Source organism: Artemia franciscana, chromosome 17 (assembly GCF_032884065.1).
Source record: "Artemia franciscana chromosome 17, ASM3288406v1, whole genome shotgun sequence".
Classification (NCBI taxonomy): Eukaryota; Metazoa; Arthropoda; class Branchiopoda; order Anostraca; family Artemiidae; genus Artemia; species Artemia franciscana.
The window spans coordinates 45,206,604-45,234,355 of NC_088879.1; the positions used below are offsets into that span (position 1 = coordinate 45,206,604).

At 33.6% G+C, this 27,752-nt stretch overlaps 2 protein-coding genes across 2 annotated transcripts in view; one reads left to right on the top strand and one right to left on the bottom strand.

Annotated features, from left to right (window-relative positions):
* LOC136037600 (myosin-6-like) overlaps positions 1-27,752 on the top strand; it is a 153,714-nt gene that overhangs the window by 119,219 nt on the left and 6,743 nt on the right. The gene's annotated exons all lie outside the window — the stretch shown is intronic.
* On the bottom strand, positions 4,787-27,725 carry LOC136038291 (uncharacterized). The gene is made up of 3 exons (XM_065721420.1): positions 27,249-27,725; positions 17,369-17,552; positions 4,787-4,986 (listed from the first exon to the last, which is right to left on the bottom strand). The coding sequence occupies exons 1-3, from the start codon at positions 27,522-27,524 to the stop codon at positions 4,892-4,894; spliced, it is 555 nt and encodes a 184-aa protein (XP_065577492.1). The 5' UTR covers positions 27,525-27,725; the 3' UTR covers positions 4,787-4,891.

Consider the following 27,752-nt stretch of genomic DNA (forward strand, 5'->3'; position numbering starts at 1 on the left):
ATATTCACTCAATTTATGATTGTCTTTTGAAAAATGAACCAAACATGATCAAATGATCAAAACATGCATTAATTCAAAAACGTCCAGAAATTAAATAAAAAAAAACAAGTTTTTTTTTAACTGAAAGTAAGAAGCGACATTAAAACTTAATACGAACAGAAATTACTCCATATATGAAAGGGGCTTTTCCTCCTCAACGTCCCGCTCTTTACGCTAAAGTTTTGTACTGTTTTAAAAAGTTGAGGTAATAGAAAGAGTCAAACTTTAGCGTAAAGAGTAAGTATATAGTAAGAGTTATACTGTACAAAGAGTACAGTGTAAGTACAGAGATTCGAAAAAAATAAATGAATTTGTGACAGGAGGTTTTGTTCTTTCCCCAGCCTGTTCAAAGTTAAAATATTTAACTTTTGAAATTTCTTAAGCCAAACTGGCCAGACATGACAACAAACAACAAAGAGATATTAAACTCAGTGCACAGAATCAAATATGCCGAAAAGTTTCATTTCTTTGCCTTATGTACCTATTTTGGGGAAGATGCTTAAACAAATTTTGCGTAAACATAACATTGATGCTTGTTTCCAATCAGTGAGACCATTGGGTAGTTTCCTTGATTCTGGGAAGGATCTAACCCGGGGAGATTTAGTTAGTGGGGTGTATAAAATTCTTTGTTCTTTTGGAAAGTTTTATATTGCTAGAACTCATCAATAATCTATTGGGTATCGCAGTTCAATAGAAAAGACCCTACAATTAAGAAATCCTCCTGAAATTTTTGTTTCGGCTTTGGTTGAACATACATTCTTTCATCCTGAACACTTTATTCAATTTGATGAAGCTACAGCTATTTCTAATGATAGTTTTTTTTTTCAATGGGCGAGGGAGGCTATAGAAATCAAAAAACATATGTTGGCTAATCTTTCAATAAATAGAGACATAGGGAATTTAAATATTGACCCAATTTATGATTGTCTTTTGAAAAATGAACCAACAGTCAATAAGGGAATCAAAATTTTACACGATCACCAGTGGACAATATTGAATACTAGGCCAAAAAGAAGTTGCTTCAATATTAGCTAGCAAGAGGATTATTTCGCCACGGAATAGTTAACTTAATTTCAATTTTCATAATTTTTCCTCAGTTGCTTTGATGTTCTCCTTGAAATAACTCTAATAGGTTCTTTTCCCCACGTAGATCATTAGCGACAATTGTTTTACAATTACTGGTAGTGATTTTATGCTTTTAGTTTAGTGGGGGTTTTTTTATCTTGTGCTGAGGACGCGCGAAATATCCACGTTATTTTACTCTTTTCTCTCTACTTTCCACAGTCTCGTTTGATATTTTTTTGTTGAGTTTTATCTCTCTTTCTTGTCATGTCTAACCAGTTCGGCTTAAGAACTTTCGTTAACCATAATGAAATATACCAAAACATGATGAAAATATAAGACTTTAGTAACACAGTTGTGTAAACTACAACAACGAATTATGGAAAGTAGGCCCCACAGAACGCATTAAATTGAATACCTAGCCTCACCACTTCTACATATTAAATATTTAATTTAAATATACCTGCATGGTAGTTTTTTCAATAAAAATATGCTAATTATACCGATTGCTGAGAGAAAAGTCAGGTTTTCTCTGATCAAACAGAACCAAATTCTTAAGTGTGTTCGGTATAACACACAAGTACCATATTTTTCATGTTTTAGGTCCACGTCCCTAAAACGATACATAAATAAATGATTTCAAAGCAAAAAATATGAAATAACAATTCAAGTTTCACTAGAACAAACTATTAACAGAAAACTATCGTTAGCTTGCCCTATGTGTGACTGTGCGTACTGGGACCTTACGGTTAAACAAATTACCCTGTAAAATCTGAATTACGATGCCAAGTAAATGGCGAAACCCCTGGTCTGCTGCCAGTTCAAGTTTAAGTAAGGCTCATTAGCGTGGAACCAGGCAAAGGCGGTGGCTATCTTGACTACAATCTTACTCAAATTTGAGCACCAAGACAAATATTAATTGGCAAAGTCAAATATGGCTTCACCTATTATCGGTTTTCTCAGATTAAACTGAGCAAAATTCTCAAGTGTGTTCAGGATAATGCACAAGTGCCATTCTTTTTTCGTAGCTCGGTTCCAACTCAGGAATACGCATTTGAACTGGATTATAAGTCTGATTGAAGTCATTTTTATTTCTATATTCCTACAGCCACTTTGTGACTGCTTTAGTCAAGAGAGGCTGTGCTGGAGGCAGGAACGAGAGACACGGCATAAATGCCCTGAAAAAAAGATCAAGTGGCAGGGTACGCACTTCTTGTAACAAAGCAAAACTGTACCGAAGAAAGTTTATCCATAGAGCGCGTCTCTTTTATCAACAGCATAACCAGAACATGCACATATTCCTACAAATTTTTCACATTTTGCAAAGGATTTCAGCCCAGTATCCTATCAACAAAAGGTAGAGCGTCGTTAAATAGGTTCACAGAACAAAGATTTGGCTTAACATTGACTCTTACTTTGGTTCTTATGAAACACCATTTATTTGACCTCCTCAGTAAATCTATCCAATAAAATGTATATAATCCCTTTAAATTTCAACTGGTCCCTCTTATCGCACACTGGGAACAAAAAAAAAAAAAAAAAAAAAAAAAAAAAAAAAAAAAAAAAAAAAAAAAAAAAAAATTAACCGTCACCTATATCTGCCATTGAACATGATTTTCCGAACCTTTTTTTTGAGAGGATATCCTAAAATAAAACAAAATAGTTCATTTGATATCATTTTTATTTGCGAACTTTACAAAAAATAAAATGAAACCAATGTACATTACAAACAGTTCGTGGTAACGAACCGTAGTAAGGAGCGACCCGGCTCAATAGTTACCAAAACTCTAAAAATTGAACTTTGATACCAATAGCTACATCAAAAGAATCGCATTTTAATGCTGATTTTAAATATATAAGTTTCATCAAGTTTAGTCTTACCCATCAAAGGTTACGAGCCTGAGAAAATTTGCATTATTTTAGAAAATAGGGGGAAATACCCCCTAAAAGTCATAGAATCTTAACAGAAATTACACCATCAGATTCAGCTTATCAGAGAACCCTACTGTAGAAGTTTCTATCTACAAAAATGCGGAATTTTGTATTTTTTGCCAGAAGGCAGATCACGGATGCGTGTTTATTTGTTAGTTTGTTTGTTGTTTTTTTTCCAAGGGTGATCGTATCGACCTAGTTGTCCAAGAATGTTGCGAGAGGGCTCATTCTAACGCAAATGAAAAGTTCTAGTGCTCTTTTTAAGTGACCAAAAAAGTTGGAGGGCACCTAGGACCCCTCCCACGCTAATTATTTTCCCAAGGTCAACGGATCAAAAATCTGAGATAGCCATTTTATTCAGTGTAGTCAAAAAACATTATAACTATATCCTTGGTGACGACTTACTCCCCCACAGTCCCCGTGGTAGGGGCTACAAGTTACAAACTTTGACCAGTGCTTACATATAGTAATGGTTATTGGGAAGCATATAGGCGTTTTCAGGAGGATTTTTTGGTTGGGGGAGGGGTTGAGAAGAGGGGGTTATGCTGAGGGAACTTTCCATCGAGGAGTTTGTCATTGAGGAAGAAATTTTCCATGAAGGGAGCGCAGGATTTAATAGCATTATTAAAAAAAAACATTGAAAAAATAAATATGAAAAAGTTTTTTTCAGCTGGAAGTAAGGAACAGCATTAAAACTTAAAAGGAACAGAAATTATTACCCATATGAGGGGCTCACCTCCTCCTAATACCTCGCTCTTTACGCTAAAGTATTTTTAGTAATGTCAACTATTTATTCTACGGCTTTTGTGATTCAGGGGTCATTCTTAATGAATTGGGACAAAATTTAAGATTTAGTGTAAAGAGAGAGGTACTGACGAGGGGGCAAACCCTCTCATATATGTAATAAAAACATGAGAATAAAAAGCTCTTTACTTAAGCTAATTTATAAGTTACGTATAACTTTAACTAATAAAAAGATTCGTAAAAAAATTAAAAGTTCTAGTTGCGTTTTTAATTAACCAAAAAATTAGAGGGCAACTAGGCTTCCTCCCCCGCTCTTTTTTCTCAAAATCATTCGATAAAAATTATGAGAAAGCCATTTATTCAAAAAAAAAACAAATATGCAAATTTCGTTTTAATTATTCCTCTGCGGAGAGCCAAAATCAAAACATTCATTGATTCAAAAACGTTCAGAAATGAAATAAAAAAAACAACAAGTTTTTCCAACTGAAAATGAGGAGCGACATTAAACTTAAAACGTACAGAAATCACTTCGTATATGAAAGGGGCAGCTTCCTCATCAACGCCCCGCTCTTAACGTTAAAGTTTTTTACTGTTTTAAAAAGAAGAGTTAAGAGAAAGAGTCAAACTTTAGCGTAAAGAGTGGGGCGTTGATGAGGAAGCAGCCCCTCTCATGGAGGAAGTAATTTCTGTTCGTTTTAAGTTTTAATGTCGCTCCTTATTTTCATTTGAAAAAACTTGTTTTGTTTTTTTATTTCATCTCGACACAAGAGTCCATGTAAAGGAATGAAAAGGAAGAAATCTTTGAATGGATACTTCGTAATCATTTTTTTCTCTCGAATAAGATAAACAGCAAACTTTTGAATCCTTAGTACTGCTACGGGATTTATAGGAGATCTAGAAAAAAGTTACATAGAGGCACTAATAAGGAGGTTATCGAGCAGTCACTGTACCTATTTTTTCTAAGAATATAAAACTTCCGTTTACTTGGTCGAAAAAAAATGCTGATAGCTACCAAAGCCTCATAAATGTATTACAAACTGTTGATTCAAAACACAAAATAATCGAAAATAAAATAATATAATGTCCGATTTTCGCAACTTCAAAAAATTTTATTCTAAGGCGACCACGTGGCCATACCACGTGAGTCTGGAGACAACCTACCGCTGTAACAACCACGTGATTCTCCACCATGATTTCCGTCACGATCACCTGAAAAAAATATTACACCGTGTTAGAAGAATTAAATTATCATTTATTTTGCAATTACAATAGAACAAATTGCCACAACTTGCAAAAATATACAAACGGGAGCTTATTTAAGAGACACATGGTTTTACGGTAGATTTCTTACTTACTCATTGACACTTGTACATAAGAACTTTTAAAGGGAAGGATTATAAAAAAAGAAGAAAAGAAAGTAACATGAGATATAGCAAAAATTATAATATTTTCAGTACTTGCATATTATCCATAACCCACTCAACAGGTGAAGTTAGGTTGATTCTAATGAAATATGCCTAAATATGACGTAAAAATAATACTTTAGTAACAAAATTATAGAAACTATAACAGAGAATTATGGAAAGCAAGCGGTTCAGAACGCATTATATTAAATAACTAACATAACTGTATCTATATATTAAATATTTAATTAAAGTATACCACCATTAAAGAACTTCGCACTATTAGTGACTAGAGCTCTAGTATTTATTGAGAAATAACAAAAACAATCATATTATATGTCGCAAAATGAACGGTAATAAATTGACTGATGATAAGAATAGTGGTATGAAGTAGTTAAAGGATACCAAAATTTAAGATTCAACAAAGTTTCCATAGTAAGCTAGTTTTACACCGATCTTCCTTTTCAGACATATAACGAAAACGTAAACATATTTCATTAACTTGAATGGCAGATTCTATCATATCTCAACCATTGGCAGTCAAAAAAGAAGAAAAAAAAGGACCAATTTCTGTTCATGCTCACTTACAGAGAAGACCATAGGTTTACTTGTATCCGCGGCATAGAACAAAATATGTTACGAGCACTCATTTTTGTAGAAGATAAATAAGTTTGAAGGCAATTTGGTCTTTACCTTGAAAACAGTAAAGACAAAATACCCTTTTTGATGCCACGGGATTACCGTGAAACGGAGAAGATTAGTATTGGATGAATTTCCTGGCACTGGAAATTTTTTTTCTCCCGGACAAGTTACCCTGCACAAAATCTCCACTCGAAAGCTCTAAAACTTTATATATGTATCCTATATGGATACATAAAATGATAAGAGAATCCTTATATAGTCCTAAACACAGATTTTTTTCAGTAAAAAAAGAAAGAAAAGTTAACAACAGGGATTTTTTCCGGGTAAAAATTACTATGTTATATTAATACACTGTTTTCAGGTGCAAACATATGGATTAAATCACAAATCACGACCGTCTTAACCATTTTTAGTGGCTTTTGGCTGTTTTTTTTTTGTTACTATGGGATTTGTTCCCATAGTAACTGCTAATGTAACTATTGCTAAGTAACTGCGGTAGCTGCTAATGCAGCTACCGCTTTAACAACGAAAAGTAAAGAAAAAAGAAAGCGATAAATGAGGAAATGAGAAAAGGAAAAGTAATGAAAAAAAAGAGAATAAGTAAGGAGAAAAGTTTTTTACCGAAACTTTTAGAAAAAGACGTGGAAAGTAAGGAAAAAGAAAAGGAAAATGCTTATAAAAAGCAATGCTTTCATGTTATTTTGGAGTCTATAAAGGATAAACATGTAGGGGGAATAGAATTCATGTCAAAATTTCTAATCCAACAGAAATTGCTGACACGCTATCCTATGACCTGTAACTAAAAAATACAACAATGACTATATCAATACGTAATTTAGTTATTTCAGAAGGTGTAGGCATTGAGCATTCCTGGGTTGTTGCTGAATTATAAAACAAAGTAATTAAAGCGACTGGAGGATAGCAAGGAAATAATTTTCTTTTTAATGGATACAGAGTTGCTCAAGCGTTTCTCTGCTCTTTACTTTCAGCTGGATATCGACGACATTCTTCTCGAATCTCAAGCTCGTATTGCCAAGTAATGATTGCTGGATGAGGAGAAAAAGCCGGAAAACTTCATAGACAGTGTCAACCATCTTCTGGCATTACCAGTGGCTTACTCAGAATTAATTAAAGTACTTCGTATTGCTGCTACACTTCCAGGGACAACAGCGAGCAATGAGCGTTTTTTCTTACCTGGAAATAATGAAATACTACCTGCGGTCTACAACAGGAGACGATTGTCTCAATCACCTCCTTTTGATGTTTGCAGAGAAGGATTTAGTATAAAATTGGACTACGACCAGCTTGATGACGATTTTGCAAAGATGAAACCTCGGTGGCTCCCCTTGTTACCTTGAGTGTTGTAATATTTTTTTTCTTGTTATGTTTTTCTTTTTGTAAATATATTTGATCTGAAAGATTTTTGCTGAAGGAAAACCGAGATTTTGGCTACAACCCTCAGCATGCTACTGAAAATTACTTTCACCGACGTATTGTTTACTTAAATAAGAAAGTTTCTCGCTGAGTAAGGCCACCCTGTAGTCTGGTTGAATTTTCCACTTTCAGTTTAATCACTTAACCTCGTTGATTGTGATCATTGATGTTATTATTAATCTCAGAGGTCAGTGTGGCTGAGTTCCACATTTGGTTATAATACATTTCCAAGCAACACACAGGTGCTGAAAATGCGTTTTTACTTAGAATATTCGATCGATGTGCTGCCAAAACCCAGGAAAAATATTTTTTTCTTACGCGACACGAAGTGAGTCGAGAGGGGGGGGGGGGCAAGATTCAGTTCATGCCCAACCCAAGATTTTGCCCAAATGGCGCCTTTGGAATTAAGTCAAAACGCCATTGAAGTAACGTCATACGAGGGTCAAATGTCTTACTACACCAATAGCAAAGCTAACAATTTGCCAGTCCCATCAGCCAATCCCAAATAGTCTAGTCACAATTACCAGCCAGTCCCAAATAATCTAGGCCTATATATCAGTCAAGATACAAGCTCTCGACTATGGGAAGCATTGGAAGGAACACGCCCACCTTCAGGCAGACTTTCTGCTAAAAATGAAAGTAAACAAGCAATAAAACTAAAATAGGAAAATATTATCATATTTATGAGGGTGACTATCTTTTTCTTACACAGAATTTTCAAGCTAAACTCGGATTTTTACCACCCTCAGTGTTTCAAGCATGAATACTCTTTAACAAAAGGGCAGGGAAATATGATTTTTTTTTCTGCATAACTGTAGACTGAGATTATTTGAGGCTTATTTATGTGTATTTGTTTAACAAAATACTTTCAGTTTATTTGTTGTGGAAGGTAATCGGCAAATAAAACATTTAAAACTACAACTGGTTGTATTTATTGCATTCTAAAACACTTTCAGTAAAGCAATGGTTACATTTAAAGATAAAAGTGGATGTTTAGGAGGCTTTCAGCCCCCTCGTGTGAAGACATGTATCTCATATTTTAAGAAGTATTGATGTTTCTCCTAACTTTCAATTCCAATAAGCTTTTTGTAACTGAAAAGAATCAACTGGCGAGATGTTTAGAATAAACCAAATACATAGATTTTCAAATGGAAATACAAAAGTTCGAACAATCGTATAAGTTTCACAGGTATTGCGTTGGATAGAATCGATATTACGCACGACTTCACAACACAACACTGCCGGGTTAAGCAATGTTCAGCTTCCACTGGGTTCGCTACTACTACCACTAATAAATCACTACAGTACCAAGCCGCCTGAGACCAACACAGCCACGCACGCTCTTCCTCCGACCTAATCTATTCAAGGCCTCCTTCTTTAACCCCTCCCCATGAAGTTCCCATTTCCTTTAAATCTTTATTTATGACATCCTCCAAACCCACACAAGGACAACCTGCGTTCCGTGTAGTCCCAGACGGTTGGCCAAAAAGGACAATCTTCGGCAATCTGTCATCCGTCATCCGCAGAACGTGGCCTAGCCAAATCAACCTTTCTTTCATTATAGCCCTAAAAAGCGGGATTGAACCACAATTTTCGAACAACTTATTGTTTAAAATTCGGTCAGTCAGACTGGTACCCAGAACAATCCATAGACAATTTCTCTGGAAAACATCTAGTAAGTTTTTCATCTGCTTTTCGGAGCGCCCATGCTTCAGAGCCAAATTTGACCACTGTCATCACTGTAGCTTCCACTATTCTAATCTTGGTTTGCAGACTTATCTTTCTATTCTTCCTTTTTTTTAACTGTGAAAAAACAGTCGGAGCCTTAGCTATTCTACTTTTTACATCTTCACTGCTCCTACCGTCTTTACTAATAATAATACCAAGGTAAGTGAAGCTACCAACCTGATCAATCTTTTCGTTACCCAACGTCACCTTTTCATCTTCACTTATTCCAAGCTTTAGTGACTTAGTATTCTTCATGTTAATTTTCAGGCCTATTCTAGCACCCTGAACTCGCAAAACCTGTAAAATTTGTTTATTTTGCTCACACATTCATCTAATATGCTTAAATCATTTTCCTGTGCTCCTTAAGACGAAGTTCATCAAAATGATCCATATAAAGGGGATAGAACATAACCCTGCTTAATTTCTGATTCAATACAAAACCAGTTAATGCTGCTTAACTAGCCTCATTTCCTACTTTAACCGCTACAGTAGTATTCTCGTGCATAGCACAAATCACTTTAATGTATTTTCCTGTTATGCAATGTAAGGATAAGACCTTTGCTAACACTTTTCTATCAACAGAATCGAAAGCTCGCTCATAATTGATAATACTAACGACCGAAGGTGTTTGACATCAAAGGGACTTCTCAAGTATTAACCTAAGAGTGAAAACTTAGTTGACACATCCTCTACCTTTTCTAAAACTGCACTGTTCTTCCCTTAAAACTTTGTCCACAGCATCTCTCAGTCTACAAAGTATCATATTACTAAGTAATTTCTTACCTACAGAGACCAGGCTAATGCCTCAATAATTACGACACTCACTCTTGTCACCTTTCTTATACAGTGGTGTAATGTTTTCCTAAAATCATTAGGTACTTCCCCTTTTTAAGGTCATATTCATAATATTCAGTAGCTTATTCCTAATTTCAGAGCCACAATATTTAAGAAACTCATTTATCACACTATCAGCCACTGGAGCCTTATTATTTTTTAATCCTTTTAATACTGTCGCTAATTCTTCCTCGCTAAACAAATCTTCCTTCACATCCAAGGTATCACAAACTTTTTCATTTTCATCAATATATTTTCCTGCACCTGTATCTCGGTTTAGCACATTCTCAAACTGTTCCACCCATCTTTCTTTAACTTTTTCCTTATCACTAATTGTGGCCCGATTTCTATCTTTAACTGGGACTAGTCCAGATTGACCACTCCCTTTCAATTTAATAACGTGCCTATATAATATTTCACTATTGTGCCATCTAGTTGCATCTTCCAGATCCTCAGCAATTTTATCCAGGGCTTCCACTTCATTTCTCTTTAGTTCATATTTTAATGCTGTCTCCATTTTCTTTACATTCCTTTTGTTTTCATACAACCTATCACTCAGATAATTCGAATGCAAACCACTTCTACTCTGCATTAAACCTAAAGCTTTTTCACTAATATTCCTAGTTGCAGTCCTAGCACTCTTCCCTAAGACACAATCAGCAACTTCTCAAATTGTTTTTCTGAAATTAATTCATCCATCTTCCACATTGTCGAAATTTAAACTCTCAAGCTTAGTATTCAGCTGTTCCTGGAAAGTTTTCTCAAAATTTCATCCTGGAATCTACCAACATCATAACTTTCAGGGAGGTAGTTTCCCCTGCGAAATTTCAGCTTTAAATTAACCTTAGACACTACTAGATCGTGATCTTTACTTTTAACATCAATAACAGCACTCCTATACACCCTCGTATCTTGTATTGATCCTGCTAGTCTTCGATTTACAATAATGTAATCAATAAGGTTTGCTGTCTTACCATCACGTGAATACCAATTCAACTTATGGCCCATTTTGTGACTAAACACCGTATTGGTTATAACTAGGTTGTTATACCCTACAAAATTGCAAAAGTCTATACCCATAACGTTTTTCTTTTCCTACACCAAATTTATGTAGGGTAGGATACCATCTATCCCTGTTTCTACCAGCCTGGGCGTTAAAATCTCCTAGGAAAGACCATTTCTCTACCTGGTACCCTGTCTATTTGGTTCTGTAACTGTAAGTAAAATTCATCTGAGTCTAATTAAGGATTTGGGTCTAAATTAACCCATTGAACTCAACGTTCGTGCAGCTTTCAAAACCCTTTCAGTTCAAGACTCTTTCAATTTATACGCAACTTAACTCAATCCACTCCAGTTCAAGCCGCTATTCAACTCAACTTCAAGCAAGTACAACCCCACTTAACTCTATGTTTATGAAAATGAACACAATTCAATTAAGCACATATTTACAGAAATCCATCAGGGGCCTTACTTCTTGCTTTTTTCACATTTTCCGTTTTATATTGCAATGCCTCAAAATTAATTTCAGATTTGACGTTTCAATAGTTTGGTAAAATTCTAGTTCAGGAGCTCTTTGTTAGCTAAGAAAATAGTTGAGTTAGGTGAACGAATCTGTCAGAGATGCATCTAGGCCTTATATACGTAATAATTGTGCTCTCACATACATAATAATTTTTGTTTGTATTAAGTTTTAATGATGCTCCTTATTTCAGTTGAAAAAATATGTTTTTTATAATTTTTTGAATAATGCTGAGAAATCTTTATGGAAAATCCCCTTTCCCCAAGCTAAAATTGCTCTATGGAAAGATCATCCCACATAAGGGATTCTCAAGGAATCTCTGGGGAAGATATTTTGAAGCACCTTGATCCTTTGGTTCTCCCCCCCCCCCCCGAGGGGAGAGACCTCTGATGACCTAAACAGTGTGCAAATGAAACCCTGCAAAATAGATTTATTGCTCAAATGAGGTACAAGAGATTTTCTGCTCAAGTGTTTTTAGCTTCCTACCTCCTGACTTATAAGTTTTAGATATTTGTACATAAATTTTTAAATTGAGAAGAAAAGATATCCTTTAAATTCCACTGAAATAGCAGGAACTGCATTTTCAAAAATCAAAGCCAATGAAAAAGGGATTGAAAACTAAAGACAAGGGTAGACGTAAAAACTTGACAATACCTACCCACAATATGCTTATGACCCTGGATTGATTTTTTACATTTTCATTCACCCAGCTCAACTGGTTTTCAAGATAGCAAGAAGCCAAAAAACTATAATTTTACACAGTTTAAGCTAAGTCAAATCAAGCTTTGGAAGGTTTTGTGAGAACACTTTTTGTCTAAGGACTTAAATATAAGGAAAAGTAAATGAAACTCACAATAAAAAAGTGTTAAGTTGACAATTAAAATGCAATAAACTTATTGCACACATTTAGTGTCAAAGAAGTCCTAAAAAGGGACATTTTACATAAAGAAATTTGAAAGCATTTTACATGTTCACAATTTATTTTCTGTTTCTTTGGCTGATAATTTTTTTTGTCAACGTATTTCATTACAAAATTTTATTATTTAGGGGCTCTCACAGGGATCAGACAGAATAGTTTTTCTCACACCAGAGTGCTTGAAAGTGATTCTTTTTTTTAAATCATTTTTTGGTTTTGGCAATTTTGGCTGTAAACCTGTCAATTCTTTATTAATTTCACTAACTGAAATACAAACATACAATTCGATTTACCATCCAACGCTCTTCCCAAATATAAAAACTATAACTGATAATTGTGTCTCAATTCCCCTAGTGAGATTCACATCTTCAGTTAAAATTTGTTATCACAAGAAAAGTCAACAAGGCTGCTTTCTTACTTCAGCAGTTACTTTTGGTTTTTTATCATAAACTGAAAATGTATGACCCACTCTTGAGTTATGTAAGGCTTTTAAACAGTAGGAGTTTGAGGCGTTATAATGTGCAGAAGGAGGGGGACAATATATTTCAACATTTTTTTTTCAACATATTTCATTTTTTGTCAAGATTTTGACTTTTTTCAAGATTTTTGTCATTTTTTGAACAAGAATTTTTTTGTCAACATATTTCAGTACAAAGTTTTATTATTTAGGGGCTCTCACAGGGATCAGAAAGAATATTTTTTCTCACACCAGAGTGCTTGAAAGTGATTCTTTTTTTAAATCATTTTTTGGTTTTGGCACATTTGGCTGTAAACCTGTCAATTTTTTATAAAATTTGCTAACTTAAATACAAACATACAATTCGATTTACCATCCAACGCTCTTCCCAAACATTAAAAATTATAACTGATAATTGTGTCTCAATTCCCCTAGTGAGATTCACATCTTCAGTTGAAATTTGTTATCACAAGAAAAGTCAACAAGGCTGCTTTCTTACTTCAGCAGTTACTTTTGATTTTTTATCATAAACTGAAAATGTATGAGCCACTCTTGAGTTATGTAAGGCTCTTAAACAGTAGTGGTTTGAGGCGTTATAATGTGCAGAAGGAGAGGGACAAGATATTTCAACATTTTCTTTTTCAACATATTTCATTTTTTGTCAAGATTTTGACTTTTGTCAAGATTTTTGTCATTTTTTGGACAAGATTTTTTTGTCAACATATTTCATTACAAAGTTTTATTATTTAGGGGCTCTCACAGGGATCAGACAGAATATTTTTTCTCACACCAGAGTGCTTGAAAGTGATTCTTTTTTTTTAATTATTTTTTGGTTTTGGCGCATTTGGCTGTAAACCTGTCAATTTTTTTTATTAAATTCGCTAACTGAAATACAAACATACAATTCGATTTACCATCCAACGCCCTACCAAACATAAAAATTATAACTGATAGTTGTGTCTCAATTCCCCTAGTGAGATTCACATCTTCATTTGAAATTTGTTATCACAAGAAAAGTCAACAAGGCTGTTTTCTTACTTAAGCAGTTAATTTTGGTTTTTTATCATAAACTGAAAATGTATGAGCCACTCTTGATTTATGTAAGGCTCTTAGACAGTAGTTGTTTGAGGTGTTATAATGTGCAGAAGGAGGGGGACAAGATATTTCAACATTTTTTTTCAACATATTTCATTTTTTGTCAAGATTTTGACTTTTGTCAAGATTTTTGTCATTTTTTGGACAAGATTTTTTTTGTCAACATATTTCATTACAAAGTTTTATTATTTAGGGGCTCTCATAAGGATCAGACAGAATGTTGTTGCTCACACCAGAGTGCTTGAAAGTGATTCTTCTTTTTAATCATTTTTTGGTTTTGGCACATTTGGCTGTAAACCTGTCAATTTTTTTTATTAAATTCGCTAACTGAAATACAAACATACAATTCGATTTACCATCCAACGCTCTTCCCAAACATAAAAATTATAACTGATAATTTTGTCTCAATTCTCCTAGTGAGATTTACATCTTCAGTTGAAATTTGTTATCACAAGAAAAGTCAACAAGGCTGCTTTCTTACTTCAGCAGTTACTTTTGGTTTTTTATCATAAACTGAAAATGTATGCGCCACTCTTGAGTTATGTAAGGCTCTTAAACAGTAGGAGTTTGAGGCGTTATAATGTGCAGAAGGAGGGGGACAATATATTTCAACATTTTTTTTTCAACATATTTCATTTTTTGTCAAGATTTTGACTTTTTTCAAGATTTTTGTCATTTTTTGAACAAGAATTTTTTTGTCAACATATTTCAGTACAAAGTTTTATTATTTAGGGGCTCTCACAGGGATCAGAAAGAATATTTTTTCTCACACCAGAGTGCTTGAAAGTGATTCTTTTTTTAAATCATTTTTTGGTTTTGGCACATTTGGCTGTAAACCTGTCAATTTTTTATTAAATTTGCTAACTTAAATACAAACATACAATTCGATTTACCATCCAACGCTCTTCCCAAACATAAAAATTATAACTGATAATTGTTTCTCAATTCCCCTAGTGAGATTCACATCTTCAGTTGAAATTTGTTATCACAAGAAAAGTCAACAAGGCTGCTTTCTTACTTCAGCAGTTACTTTTGGTTTTTTATCATAAACTGAAAATGTATGAGCCACTCTTGAGCTATGTAAGGCTCTTAAACAGTGGTGGTTTGAGGCGTTATAATTTGCAGAAGGAGGGGGGCAAGATATTTCAACATTTTTTTTTTCAACATATTTCATTTTTTGTCAAGATTTTGACTTTTGTCAAGATTTTGGTCATTTTTTGGACAAGATTTTTTTTGCCAACATATTTCATTACAAAGTTTTATTATTTAGGGGCTCTCACAGGTATCAGACAGAGTACTTTTTCTCACACCAGAGTGCTTGAAATTGATTCTTTTTTTAATCAATTTTTGGTTTTGGCACATTTGGCTGTAAACCTGTCAATTCTTTTATTAAATTCGCTAACTGAAATACAAACATACAATTCGATTTACCATCCAACGCTCTTCCCAAACATATAAATTATAACTGATAATTGTGTCTCAATTCCCCTAGTGAGATTCACATCTTCAGTTGAAATTTGTTATCACAAGAAAAGTCAACAAGGCTGCTTTCTTACTTCAGCAGTTACTTTTGGTTTTTTATCATAAACTGAAAATGTATGAGCCACTCTTGAGTTATGTAAGGTTCTTAAAAAGTTGTGGTTTGAGGCGTTATAATGTGCAGAAGGAGGGGGACAAGATAAACAACATGAGTATAAAAAAAGAATTAAGGCTAAATGTCAGCAAAACTGTGGGGGGACAGCTGCCCAAGCCTAGAACCGCCACTATTCTTAAAAACACTTAGATTAGCTGATGATATCCCGAGCAGATCACAAAATAAACAAATTTTATCGGCACTCGGAGATTATCAGATTGATTATGAATTATTGTAAACTATAATATTATATATAATATATAATATATAATATAATATATAATATAGGTAAGATATAGGTAATACAGGTAAAATATAATATAGTAAACTATATAAACTCTGTAATTTCAAATGACACTGAAATGGCTTGAACTAGGAATTCTATGACTAGGAATTGGATAGAATAATTTATAGGGTAAGATACCCACTAGTTGGACAGCTGATCTCCATTCCAACAATTAAATCATTGTACAATCTGCGTTGAGTACCTATAAAGTGGACTGTTTTCATACTAGCTTTGTCAAAATGTTTGTTAACTTTATACTATGTGATTAGCTTAAATATTTTAACCATACACAACACTGAAAATTTCGAATATACTGAGAGAAAACAATCGAGCCTATTGTTGGAGACATATTTAAAGCTTGAGCCTATCTTGGAGATTATCTTAGAATAACATATCAAAATGACAGAAAGAGACAATCTTGAATGAAATGTTGAAAAACCAGAAGTTTTCCAATTTGCAGTCAGCCAATCCCAAATAGTCACGTCCTAACTATCAGCCAATCGCAAATAGTTTAGTCTAAACTATAAGCCAATCCCAAGTAGTCTAGCCCTAACCATCAGCCAATCCCAACTAGTCTAGTCATAACTATCAGCCCAACCTAAATAGCATGTCCTATCTATCAGCCAATTCCGAATAGTCTAGTTATGACTATCAGCCAATCCTAAATAATCTACTCGTAACTATCAGCCAGTCCTCAGTAATCTAATCCTAACTATCAGACAATCCCAAATAGTTAGTCAGGTCTAGTCCTCAATACTGGCCAATCCCAAATAGTCTAGTCCTAGCCATCGGCCAATCCCAACTATATAAACCTATTTTCAATGATTAGCCTGTTGTATGTAAAGAAAGACTTTCAAATCAGAATATATGCCAAGGATAAGGCAATGACCAAGTACTAGGGTCTTACCTCAGTTGTATATTAGCTGACCTTGAAAGAAGACAACTTCTAAAAGCTTGACTATGAGCCAGTTATGGAGAAATATAAATATTACGCTAAATAGTCAAACCTTGTAATATGGTATCCACTATTTAATCGTAAAACCAAGTAGATGTGCGATTTCGCCAAAAAAAATGTAGTAGGGGGTAAGAATTTTTCGATATTTTACAACGAAGGTTTAAAATAAAAAGTGTTTTTTTTTCGAATTTCTGGCACCAATGATTCCAAGCTCGTAGAATATGATTTGAGCCACATTAGTTTTATTTTGCCGAAACGGAGAAATAATTGAGTCTAGAGCTCCCGGGGACTGAGAAGACTGATTTATAAGAAGACTGGTACAACCAAATTTCCACCTGATCTTGCCAACTGACATATATCAAATGACTAATGGTATTTGCCCCAACGATAAAAAAACACGAACACATTTTTTTAAAATAAAACTTAGTCTTTTAGCAATCGTGATAAGTTCATTATTTGAAATCAGCAATAAAAACTAAAGTAAGTTTGGATATCTTATCTCCCCCAGTTCTTGATTTTTAAATCATTGAGCATTTTATGACTTAGGTCACTCAATACAACTAGGCACATCCTTATTTCTTCAAAAAGAAGAAAGAAAACTCATTAAAGACAGTAATCCATATCAAATTCAGAGCATTAACCAGACATTAAAGATTTTTATTACACTCTTACACGGTTCTGTGACTTACTATCACGGAATCCATCACGCACTCTTCCTCTTCCACGACGTCCTTTGAATCTACCACGTTCTCTGGGTCTGTCTTTGGTCTTCCACGCGTTAGATTCTTCCTTCGAGCTTTCGGGCTTGTCACTCAAATTATCTATGGCAGGAGGTTCATTTTCAGGATTACTCATCAATGGTTCTTCCGGTTGCTACAAAAAAAACTTCGAAAGCTCCTTGCGGCATTTATAAACTTGAAAGGGCTTATTCAACACGTCACTGACTAAATACGCTAAAACTAGGTAAAAAAAATACCAGTCCTCAAGAATATTCCATGGACACACCATTAAACAGGAATAAACTGTTACCCTCCGTTCTTTTATTTTCGTTTTTCATTCAATAAAAGTGACACCATCTATTTAGTAGAGGCCGAGGCCCGTACAAGTAGGCTATATTTATTCATTTTCTTATCATATAGCACATGAAATCAACTAAGCGAAGGAGTTTGAAGCCATCTAGAAAATAACCCCAAAATTGCTCGTGTGTTTGAATACGAGGATTCCTGGATTCGTGTAACTTTAATGGCAAAAGCTAGAGGAGGGGCCTCTAATCTTCATAAATAAAGACATATTTCGTCTCTTCAACCTAAGTCGTTCAGAGATAATTTAGGGACTATAATTGGACAACACTTTTCGACAAGCACCTTTGCGCATACTCCATTTCTTGAGATTTCAGAAGCAGGACTCAAGGCGATACTGTTCACACAGTCGAAATATGTATCTCCTATGATAATTTTTTTTGTCCATGGTCTCATCATGTAGAACGAGTGGTCATGAAAAATTAGGAAAAGGGCTTCGATCAGAGTGAATTTAGAACTTCCTGGCAGGGGTATTAAATTTTGTCTAATTTATTCTAAAAATGCATTGTAATCTTTGCGCATTGCTCCCACCTGGTTCATCACGTTAACTTCCTTTTTTGACAGTTCAGGTTGTATAATTTTTGGACCCGGTTCATCACATCCTTCACCTTCAAACTATCTTTTTCTTGACGATTTAAGTTTTAAAATGTTGTCCGATTTTTTTTTCATTTTTCAAATTTACAGCCAGACTAGCACTTAGGTCTTACTTTCTTTTTTTAATACAAACTGCTGGACCCTTTCATAATATATTACCTGTCATGTCGACTAGCGGCCTCAAAGAATCAGGCAGGTAACTAAGTCCTATTTTTGCAATGGTTTGTTCTTCTGATGAACGTCTCTTAATATAAACTTTGGGCAACAGTTCCATCTTTAACATAATTTTCTGGTTTGAGTTAAAAAATTTTAATTATTGTCAGACACCATGAACATTTTCACAGATACATAATGACGTAAGCGATCCTGAACTGAGAACTAAAATAAACTAAAATTTGTTTTGATTTTTTTTTTTTTTGTTACGGAAATAAAATTTTGCTTTATCTGGACGTATTTGACAGAAGGATAAATCATTTCCTACTCTAGAAAAAAAGAGACGACGGTGATAGCGTTAATACAAAACAGCATAAAAACATTTGAATTTGAATTAACTTAAAACCATGTTGTTAATCTATCCAGTAAACAATACCCTAAATTCAAAATAATGGGTTTCAACTAGATTGACAAGCCAAAAACAGAAAATTATAATAATATGAATCAGTGTAATGAAGGGTAATTGGGGAGATGAAACTAAAAGTTTCAAACCCCTTTTTGCTGAGTTTTATTTACGTGTTTATTTTAAACCAATTTCCCTCTAGAAGTTTTTGTCAAGTCCTTGTTGCAAGAAAAATTAGTGAGATTCTTGATAACATAAATAAGTTTATAACCAAATTGTTAAGGGTACGGCTTTCTTAGTACAAACACCTTTCAGTTTAGCACTTATTTTGTAACAATTTGTGGAAAATCAGCCATAAGGTACTTCACTTTCATCAAGGAGTCCCCTTTCTATCTATCGATATTCTGAATATACATATATTCTTAATCTATGGACAGTAGAAACTTAGGACAAGTGGTAGTTAGACAAACAGACCCCCAAATAGTACCTCACCTGCTATTTGCTCTCCCCTCTCCTATAATTTCTTTTCATCCTTGAAGAAAACCTCACACAGTACCAGACTGACGATTTTTAATTAATTTTTATGTAAACTATGTCATGGTGACTGAAGAAACAAGAGCCCTTAAAATCAAATATTAAAAATTAACTTGGTAAAGCTAGAACGAAATATCTTGTTTTCCATGTTTTCCAGTCTAAGCACGATAAAACCATTAGAATCAAAGTTGTTCTAAGATTGAAAGTATACCCATATGTCCAACCAACCTTTCCCTAGCACCGGCGGAAGCCTATAATTATATTTGGGAGTTCTAAAGATCGTGAAAAACCAGGGTTGGTTGAATAAGCTGTCAATCAGGAACTAAATATAACAGCATATCAGAACTTGAACGTTCCTTAAAATGGTGAAAACCTATATTTAAAATCACCAGGTCTACAACTGAAATCAGAAAATGTAGCTTAAGACATAACAGAATATTTGTACACAATTACGTGGGCAGATCAATATGAACCCCTAACATAGGCAGCGCAATAGCGCTACCTACAATATACTTAAATTTGTTCTTTTTTTCCAAGAAACTTCATATAGAACTAGCTGTCGTAGAAACTTCAAAAAAGTGCCATCCATTGGAAATAAAAAAGCTCCAGTGCTCTTTTGAATCCTAGCGGAAGTCCAAGTAATTTACTCCCTAGTCAATTCTTTCTTAGGGGCGGCAACTCGGTCCAAAACAAAGTTATAAGTTTTCTTCATCACTTTAACTAGATCTTAAACAAAAAAAAACAAGTTTTTCTAAATTAAAGTAAGGAGCGACATCAAAACTTAAAACGAACAAAAATTACTCCGTATATGAAAGGGGCTTTTCCTCCTCAACGCCCCGCTCTTTACGCTAAAGTTTGACTCTTTCTCTTAACTCTACATTTTAAAACAGTAAAAAACTTTAGCGTAAAGAGCGAGGAAAGCCGTTGAGGAGAAAAAGCCCCTTTCATATACGGAATAATTTTTGTTCGTTTTAAGTTTTGATGTCGCTCCTTACTTGCATTTAAAAAAGAATAATTTTTTTGTTTAATTTCTGGACGTTTTTCAATTAATGCATTTTTTTTATCTTGGCTCTCCACGCATAAATAATTAAAACGAAATTTGCATATTAATTTTTTTTTTTTTTGGCTAAATGGCTTTTTCATAGTTTTAATCGGAAAATTTTGAAAAAAAGGAGCGAGAGAGGAGGCATGGTTGCCCTCCAATTTTTTGATTACTTAAAAAGGCAACTATAACTTTTAATTTTTAATGAATATTTTCATAAGTAAACAATATACGTAACTTACGAATTGACTTACGTAGCAAACTTCTATATTCGTATGCTTTTTTTGCGTATAGGAGGGGGCTCACCCCTCGTCGATACCTTGCTCTTTACACTAAAGCTTAAATTTTGTCCCAATGCCTTAAGAATGACCCCTGAATCACAAAGGCCGTAGAATAAACAGTTGAAATTTCTAAAAATAATTTAGTGTAAAGAGCGAGGTATTACGAGGAGGTAAGCCCCTCATATGCGTAATAATTTCTGTAGGGCAGTAAAACCTAGGGCAGTAATATTCTAAATATGAGTCGACTTCAAGACCGTACATCTTATACCACAACGTACACAACAACTATAAAGAATATAATACACCATACATTTGTTTGGTGATTTTGTACTTATGTGGGTGAACGATCCAACGTTCAATCGGTTAAAGCCATGATATCCATTCAAGTAAACAGTTGAGGGAAAGGAGGTATTTTAAGGTGGGGGGAGGTCCCAATGTGTCACCACCACGTGGTTAACACCTTGGAAAATTTACCTGTAAACCTAGGAAGTTAAGCTTATGTGCCCACATTTCTCGCCATACTGGACGATTTTTTCGATACAATCTTTAAATCTCTCCTTCATACTTAATACTCTAGCTGCAACCTTACATCCAGTATGCATAGCGAGGATTAGTTAGGAGGAGACCATTTCATCCGAAAGTAGAATTAGTTTTCACATTATTATGTGAATGATTGAAATTCAAACTTGTGCAATTAAAATTAGGATTTGAATAATCAATTTTAATAAGTATCTTACACTTCTGTCAATCAGATTTTCACGTATTGGTGCTTATGGAATTTAACTGGCTTCGTTGACTAATCTGTTTCTTATTTTCAATTTCTGCAAATATCCGCCATTTCTTTTATGTGCTCAGAAGCAACTGATCAGAAAAGGTAAATAAAATCAAACAATTCTTGTAAAAGGCCTAATTGTTAGAATTCAAAGTGAATTATTGAGGCCGTTCTTTGGTGTTTAATAAATCAGGTGCAAACATGTGAGTATGAATATGAGATGAGGATGTTTAAAATTTGATAAAGTTATTTTTCAGAGTGAAATTTAACGGCAAATTATATCCGTATTGGTGTGGTACCAATATATCCGTATATCAGACCCCAAAAAACCCTATCGGTCCTGCGCTAGTTAAGTTGCACGAGAATTCAGTTAAATGGGGTTCAGCTAAATGGCGGTTTAGTTGCACGAGAGTTCAGCTACGGGAGTTCAATTATCTCTTGGCTCACTTACACCCTCCCCCCCCCCAAAAAAAGAGGTTTGTAGTTAATTCACATGTAATAAATCTTCCTCTGTCTTTAGGTCCAGTCTACGAAAATGTGGGATTTCGTATTTTTGCCAGAAGACAAATCACGGGTGCGTGTTTATTTGTTTTTTTGTTTTTTTTTTTGTTTAGGCACCATGCTAATTTTCTAATATTTCAAAGATAATTTCCGAATGACACTCAAGAGAGTGGCAACTTAGAGAGATTCTTACCAAGATTAACACAAAACAAAAAGGTGTCCCACATGCCTCAGAAAAGTCAGATGAGTTACTTAAATCAATATGTCACGATTTAATTAAGGAGCATAGGAGATTATGGAAAAATAATTGTCAACAAAGTTGGACAGAATATAATAAAATGACTGAAGAGATACATATCTCGATAAATCGGATTTGTTTTCAAAATTATGACTCAAAATTACAAACCGGTGAAGCAGTGTCAAATTTCTTAACTTTGCTAAATTTAATTTCTGATTATCTGTCCAAGAATCAGTATTTTTAATTAACTCTTGTTAGATAATAAAATAGTGTAATTTGCATTACCTAATATGATTTAGGCCTATCTACAGAATGTGTCCCAAAAAATTAGAGCCCAAAAAGGAACAATATTAAAACATTTTTACTATTGGCCGAACCGCTATTAGCAATGTATAGCTTTCCATGTTCTTTGTCATTGATTATTCATATGAACCTTTGTTTCATTCCATAAGCAATCTCTTCTACGAGCATCCTGGCTTTGAGTCAATGAAACTAATCACTGTTGATTAGGAATATTTTGGTGATTCTCAAAGATCCTTTTGTTTGATATCCTTGATAAGAAAAACAGCTAAAGATAACATTAATAAATAAATTTTTAGTTACAGATACTTGTTCAAGTGTTTTCTTTGTTTCAGTAGTGTCTGGTAAATTCTAAAGTTGGAATCCTTTTGCAGCAGCAATATCATGTAAAAATTCAATATCTGTCAGGATGATTTATCGGATATTCCATCTATTAAATTCTTATGTGACACTGCCACTTCAAACAAATTCAAACTATAGGATTTAACAGTTATTTTATCCCCTCTAAAAATAAATTCCAAGGTTTAGAAGCTATTGGAGACTTTTTAGCTTCTCAATTGTTCAAAAAAAATCTCAGAGATTCTTAGCATCCTCTACTTGAAGGTAGTAACGATGTTGGAGGGACCCAGCCTGTTTCCTCCTATGTTGAAATTTGCAAAATACCAGAGATTTTAGTTCCCTCTAAAAGTGATATTTGTCTTGAGAATTCATCAGGTCGTTCACCCCCCCCCCCTTGCAGTATCAAATTGTTCCAGTAACCATCAACAATAGCAGCAGTCACAGGGTCACAATAGTAGCTTCTATTTTTTTTTTATAGAAGCTCTCTATATTATTTTATAGTTAGTATAGTTTTTATATAGTTAGTATAGTTTTACTTTATAATTTTTATAGTATAGTTGGTCTATTTTATCATAGCTCTCTATATTATTTCTCCCTTTTTTTCAATGTGTTTGTGCTGTTGCATTGGTTATTTCTCTTTTCGTAATGTATATATATATATATATATATATATATATATATATATATATATATATATATATATATATATATATATATATATAACCATCGAGTGTTCTTGATGGCTTGGAAAATGATTTTGATTTATTTATTGATAAATGGTGTAAGAAAGAGAATAAACATAAAGAGTGTTTCCAAAGTTAGAAGAATTTAATTATTAGTAGAATAAGAAATAAAATATATTCTAACTTAAAAAATAGTAACACTAAATCATTATTTTATAATGCGAATATTAAACAAGCAATTGCTAATCTACAGAATGAATTTGTAATTGTGCCAGTGGATAAAGCTAATAATAATTTTGTCATAATTTGTCAGAAGCTGTATTGTGATATCTTAAAAAGGGAGTTATGCACAACTAATGTTTACGAAGAGGTAAATTTAGAGGACGAGAATTTAATTGAATAGACTGAAGAAATACTTTTTAAAATTTTTAATATTAAAATAAATGACAATGATAAAAAGTTCCCTTTCCTATATTGGACTGTAAAATTTCATAAGAATCCCCCTAAACCACGGTTTATTGCTGGAGCAGCTAAATGTCCAACCCGCATTGCTGCTACTGACCTCTCTTTAATTTTAAAAGAAATTGTAAAAAAACTTAAAACCTATTGTTCTGGTATTAAAAAATTTTCGAATTTTAATCCATATTGGAGTGTTAATAATTCACCTCAGGTGATAGATTGTTTAACAATGGTTTCAGCTAAAAGAATTGAGTCTTTCGATTTTGCAACAATGTATACTAATTTATCACTTAATGTAGTGTTAGATAATTTAAAAACTGTTATCAAGAAATCTTTCCTCTTATCTAGTAAAAGGTTCTTAAAAATAGACACTTATAATAAAAAAGCTATAGGGACAAATTGCTTTAATACTACAGCTAACTTGAGAAGTTACAGCTTGGATATGATCTTTGAGTTATTAGAATTTGTTTTATACAATACTTATATAAGATTTGGTGGTGATTTGTACAAGCATTTTGTGGGGACTCCCATGGGTGGGAATGCCAGCCCATTTATAGCTGACTTGTTTTTAAGTCAACTAGAATATAAATATATGATGGATAAGAAAAATCCGAATAATTTAAAACATGTTTTGTCAAATAATAAAAGATATTTAGATGATATTTTGGTCTTAAATTGTAAGGATTTCATTGATATTTCTAAAAATATATATCCATCAGAGCTTATTCTTGAACCTAGTCATGGCGCTGGTCATGAAGATCATTTCTTAGATTTAAATATTAATATTTGTGATAATAATAAATGAAGTTTTAAAATGTATTAAAACGGATGATTTTGATTTTGAAGTGAATAGTTTCCCATTCTCTGAAAGTAATATACACTCAAATATCACATATTCAGCTTTTTTTTCACAGTTACTTCGTTATGCAAGGATTTGTAGTAATTATATTGATTTTAAAAATAGATGTAAAATCTTAAGCCAAAAATTGATATCAAGAGGTTTTTCTGCAAATAAATTAAATTGGCAATTTAAAAAATTTTGTTTTCATTATAACGAACTTTTAAATAGATATGAAAAGAATTATCTGGAAATATTTAAAGAAATTTTCAACGAATTTCGGAGGTTTGAGAAATGATCTTGCAGCGCCATTTATTTTGAATTGTCTTTCTAATAGAACGGATTTTTTTTTTAATTAGTCACATGGTAAAGATGAATTCTATAATTGTTTAGTTCATTCAGGTTTTTTGCAATGTGTTAATATTTGTGATTTGGTAAATTTTATCATATTTAGTTTACCTATTGTTGCTAAAACGAGGGATATATTAACAGGATAAGCTTGTTTTGGTTTTACTTGGTTGTTTTACATTTGCTGTTTGTTTTTTTTGTTTCATATGCATGTATTTTGGGGGTGATACCTGACACGTGGATGCCATGGTTATTTTGTAGTAGCCACAACACTTGGCTGGGTAGAGAATTTAATGTGGCGAAACCCTACAGACAAGTGTATTCTCCTGATGAGCCCTTGTGTTGGGTTGTTGCCTCTGAATTATTTGTCTTTATAGTTTCTATTGTTTGGTAAATGACGACTTATAGTTATTGACGACATGACTGCCTGTCCATGGATTATTCTTTATGGTTGATTGTGTATGGCTTTGCTGTTTGACCTATGTGATTGTATGGATGAGTAGGGTTAAGGCCTCATTCAAGTTCTGGTATATATTAATCACTAATTTAGGAAAACAGTCTTCCTTTTCTCCTTCTGTCTCTCTCTTTTTTTTCTTTGTCTATTAAAAGCATTTTCTCTATTTTAACTTTTAATTATAGTTTGCTTTATGGATTTTCGCGTGTTTTTTTTTACAGTCTTTTATTATTTTTATATCTTTGCACTGAGGGCGCAGGTGTACGAGGAGATTAGACAACTCGTTGATTATATAGTTTCTTAGGTTCATCAAACAGTTCGTGGCAACGAACTGTAGTAAGGAGCGACCCGGCTCAATAGTGAACGAAACTGTAAAAAGCGGATTTTCGATGCTAAAAGATATATCAAAAGAATCGAATTTTTATGCTGATTTGAAAAATATAGGTTTCATCAAATTTAGTCTTTATCATCAAAAGCTACGAGCCTGAGAAAATTTGCCTTATTTTGGAAAATAGGGGTAAACAACCCTTAAGGGTCATAGGATCTTAACGAAAATCACACCATCGCATTCAACGTATCAGAAAACCCTATAGAACAAATTTCAAGGTCCAGCCTACAAAAATGTGGGATTTCGCATTTTTTGCCAGAAGACAAATCACGGGTGCGTGTTTATTTATTTTTTCCCAGGGGTCATCATATCGATCAAGTGGTCCTAGAGTGTTGAAAGAGGGCTCATTCTAACTTAAATGAAAAGTTCTAGTACCCTTTTTAAGTGACCAAAAAAATTGGAGGGCACCTAGGCCCCCTCCCACGCTCATTGTTTTCCCAAAGCCAACGAATCAAAGTTTTGAGATATCCATTTTGTTCCGCATAGTCGAAAACCGTACTAACTGTGTCTTTGGGGATGACTTACCCCCCACAGTCCCAATGTGTACTTACAGTAATGGTTATTTGGAAGTGTACCGACGTTTTCAGGGGGATTTTTTGGTTTGAGTGTGGGGTTCAGGGGAGGGGGCTATATGGGAGGATCTTTCCTTGGAGGAACATTTCATTGGAGAAGAGAAATTCAATAAAAAGGGCACAGGATTTTCTAGCATTAATATCAAAAAAAACAATGAGGATATAAACATGAAAAATTTTTTTCAATTGAAAGTAAGGAGAAGCATTAAAACTTAAAACGAACAGAGATTATTACACATATGAAGGGTTCTAAAAATACTTTAACATAAAGAGCGAGGTATTTAGGAGGAGATAAATACTTTTTTTAGTAATTTCAACTATTTATTCTACGGCCTTTCTGATTCAGGGGTTATTCTTAAAGAATTGGAACAAAACTTAAGATTTAGTGTGAAGAGCGAGGTATTAATGAGGGGAAAAACCCCTTCATATATATTGAACAGATATTGAAAACGCAATCGCTGCATAATTTGCGAGAAACTAAAAAAGTGGACAATCGCAAAGTTGTTATTAAAATAGGAACTGAAGAAAATAAAACAACTAAGGTTTCTTCTCAAAGATCAATATTAAATATTTTTCAAATTTTGTCTTTACCTGTTTTAGTGTAGCACTCTCTACATGAAATGAATTAGACTTGGATATTCGAATATTTGCCATTTCCGCCTCAAGTAATTCCAACTTCGATTCAATCATTAACATTTTGTCTTCATTTTCTTTTTCGATTCTTTCCAGTTTTTTGACTAGATTAGACATTTTTTCACCAGTTTCTACCTGGAACCCTGCCAATTTTGATTCTATCTCTGACATTTTGTTTTTATTTTCTGTTTCGGTATCTATCAGTCCAAAGAGAATTTCGGAAGTCTCTTTCATCTGTTGCCTTAAACTTTGCACACAATTATGGTTTGCAAGCTCACCAAAGCTTATTGTAATTCCACATCCAGAGTTACAACTAACAAGTCTCTTAGGATCGAAGCTACATTCCAAAAGATGTGTCTCGAGTTCTTCCTGTGCTACAATGGCAAGGCATCCGTGTATTTGGTTGTTGCAAGTCAAGGTTAGTCTATAAAAAAATGTAAGTTTAGAGAGAAAGAGAGACAG

Bases quoted from the DNA above. Each gene is read 5' to 3' on its own strand.
- LOC136038291 (XM_065721420.1), bottom strand. From the start codon at position 27,524: ATGAAAGAGACTTCCGAAATTCTCTTTGGACTGATAGATACCGAAACA. The intron at 17,553-27,248 runs GTAAAGACAAAA...TTTTTTTTGTAG, and splicing joins AGAGTGCTACACTAAAACAG to CAACCGGAAGAACCATTGAT. The intron at 4,987-17,368 runs GTAAGTCACAGA...TATTTTTTTCAG, and splicing joins GCGTGATGGATTCCGTGATA to GTGATCGTGACGGAAATCAT.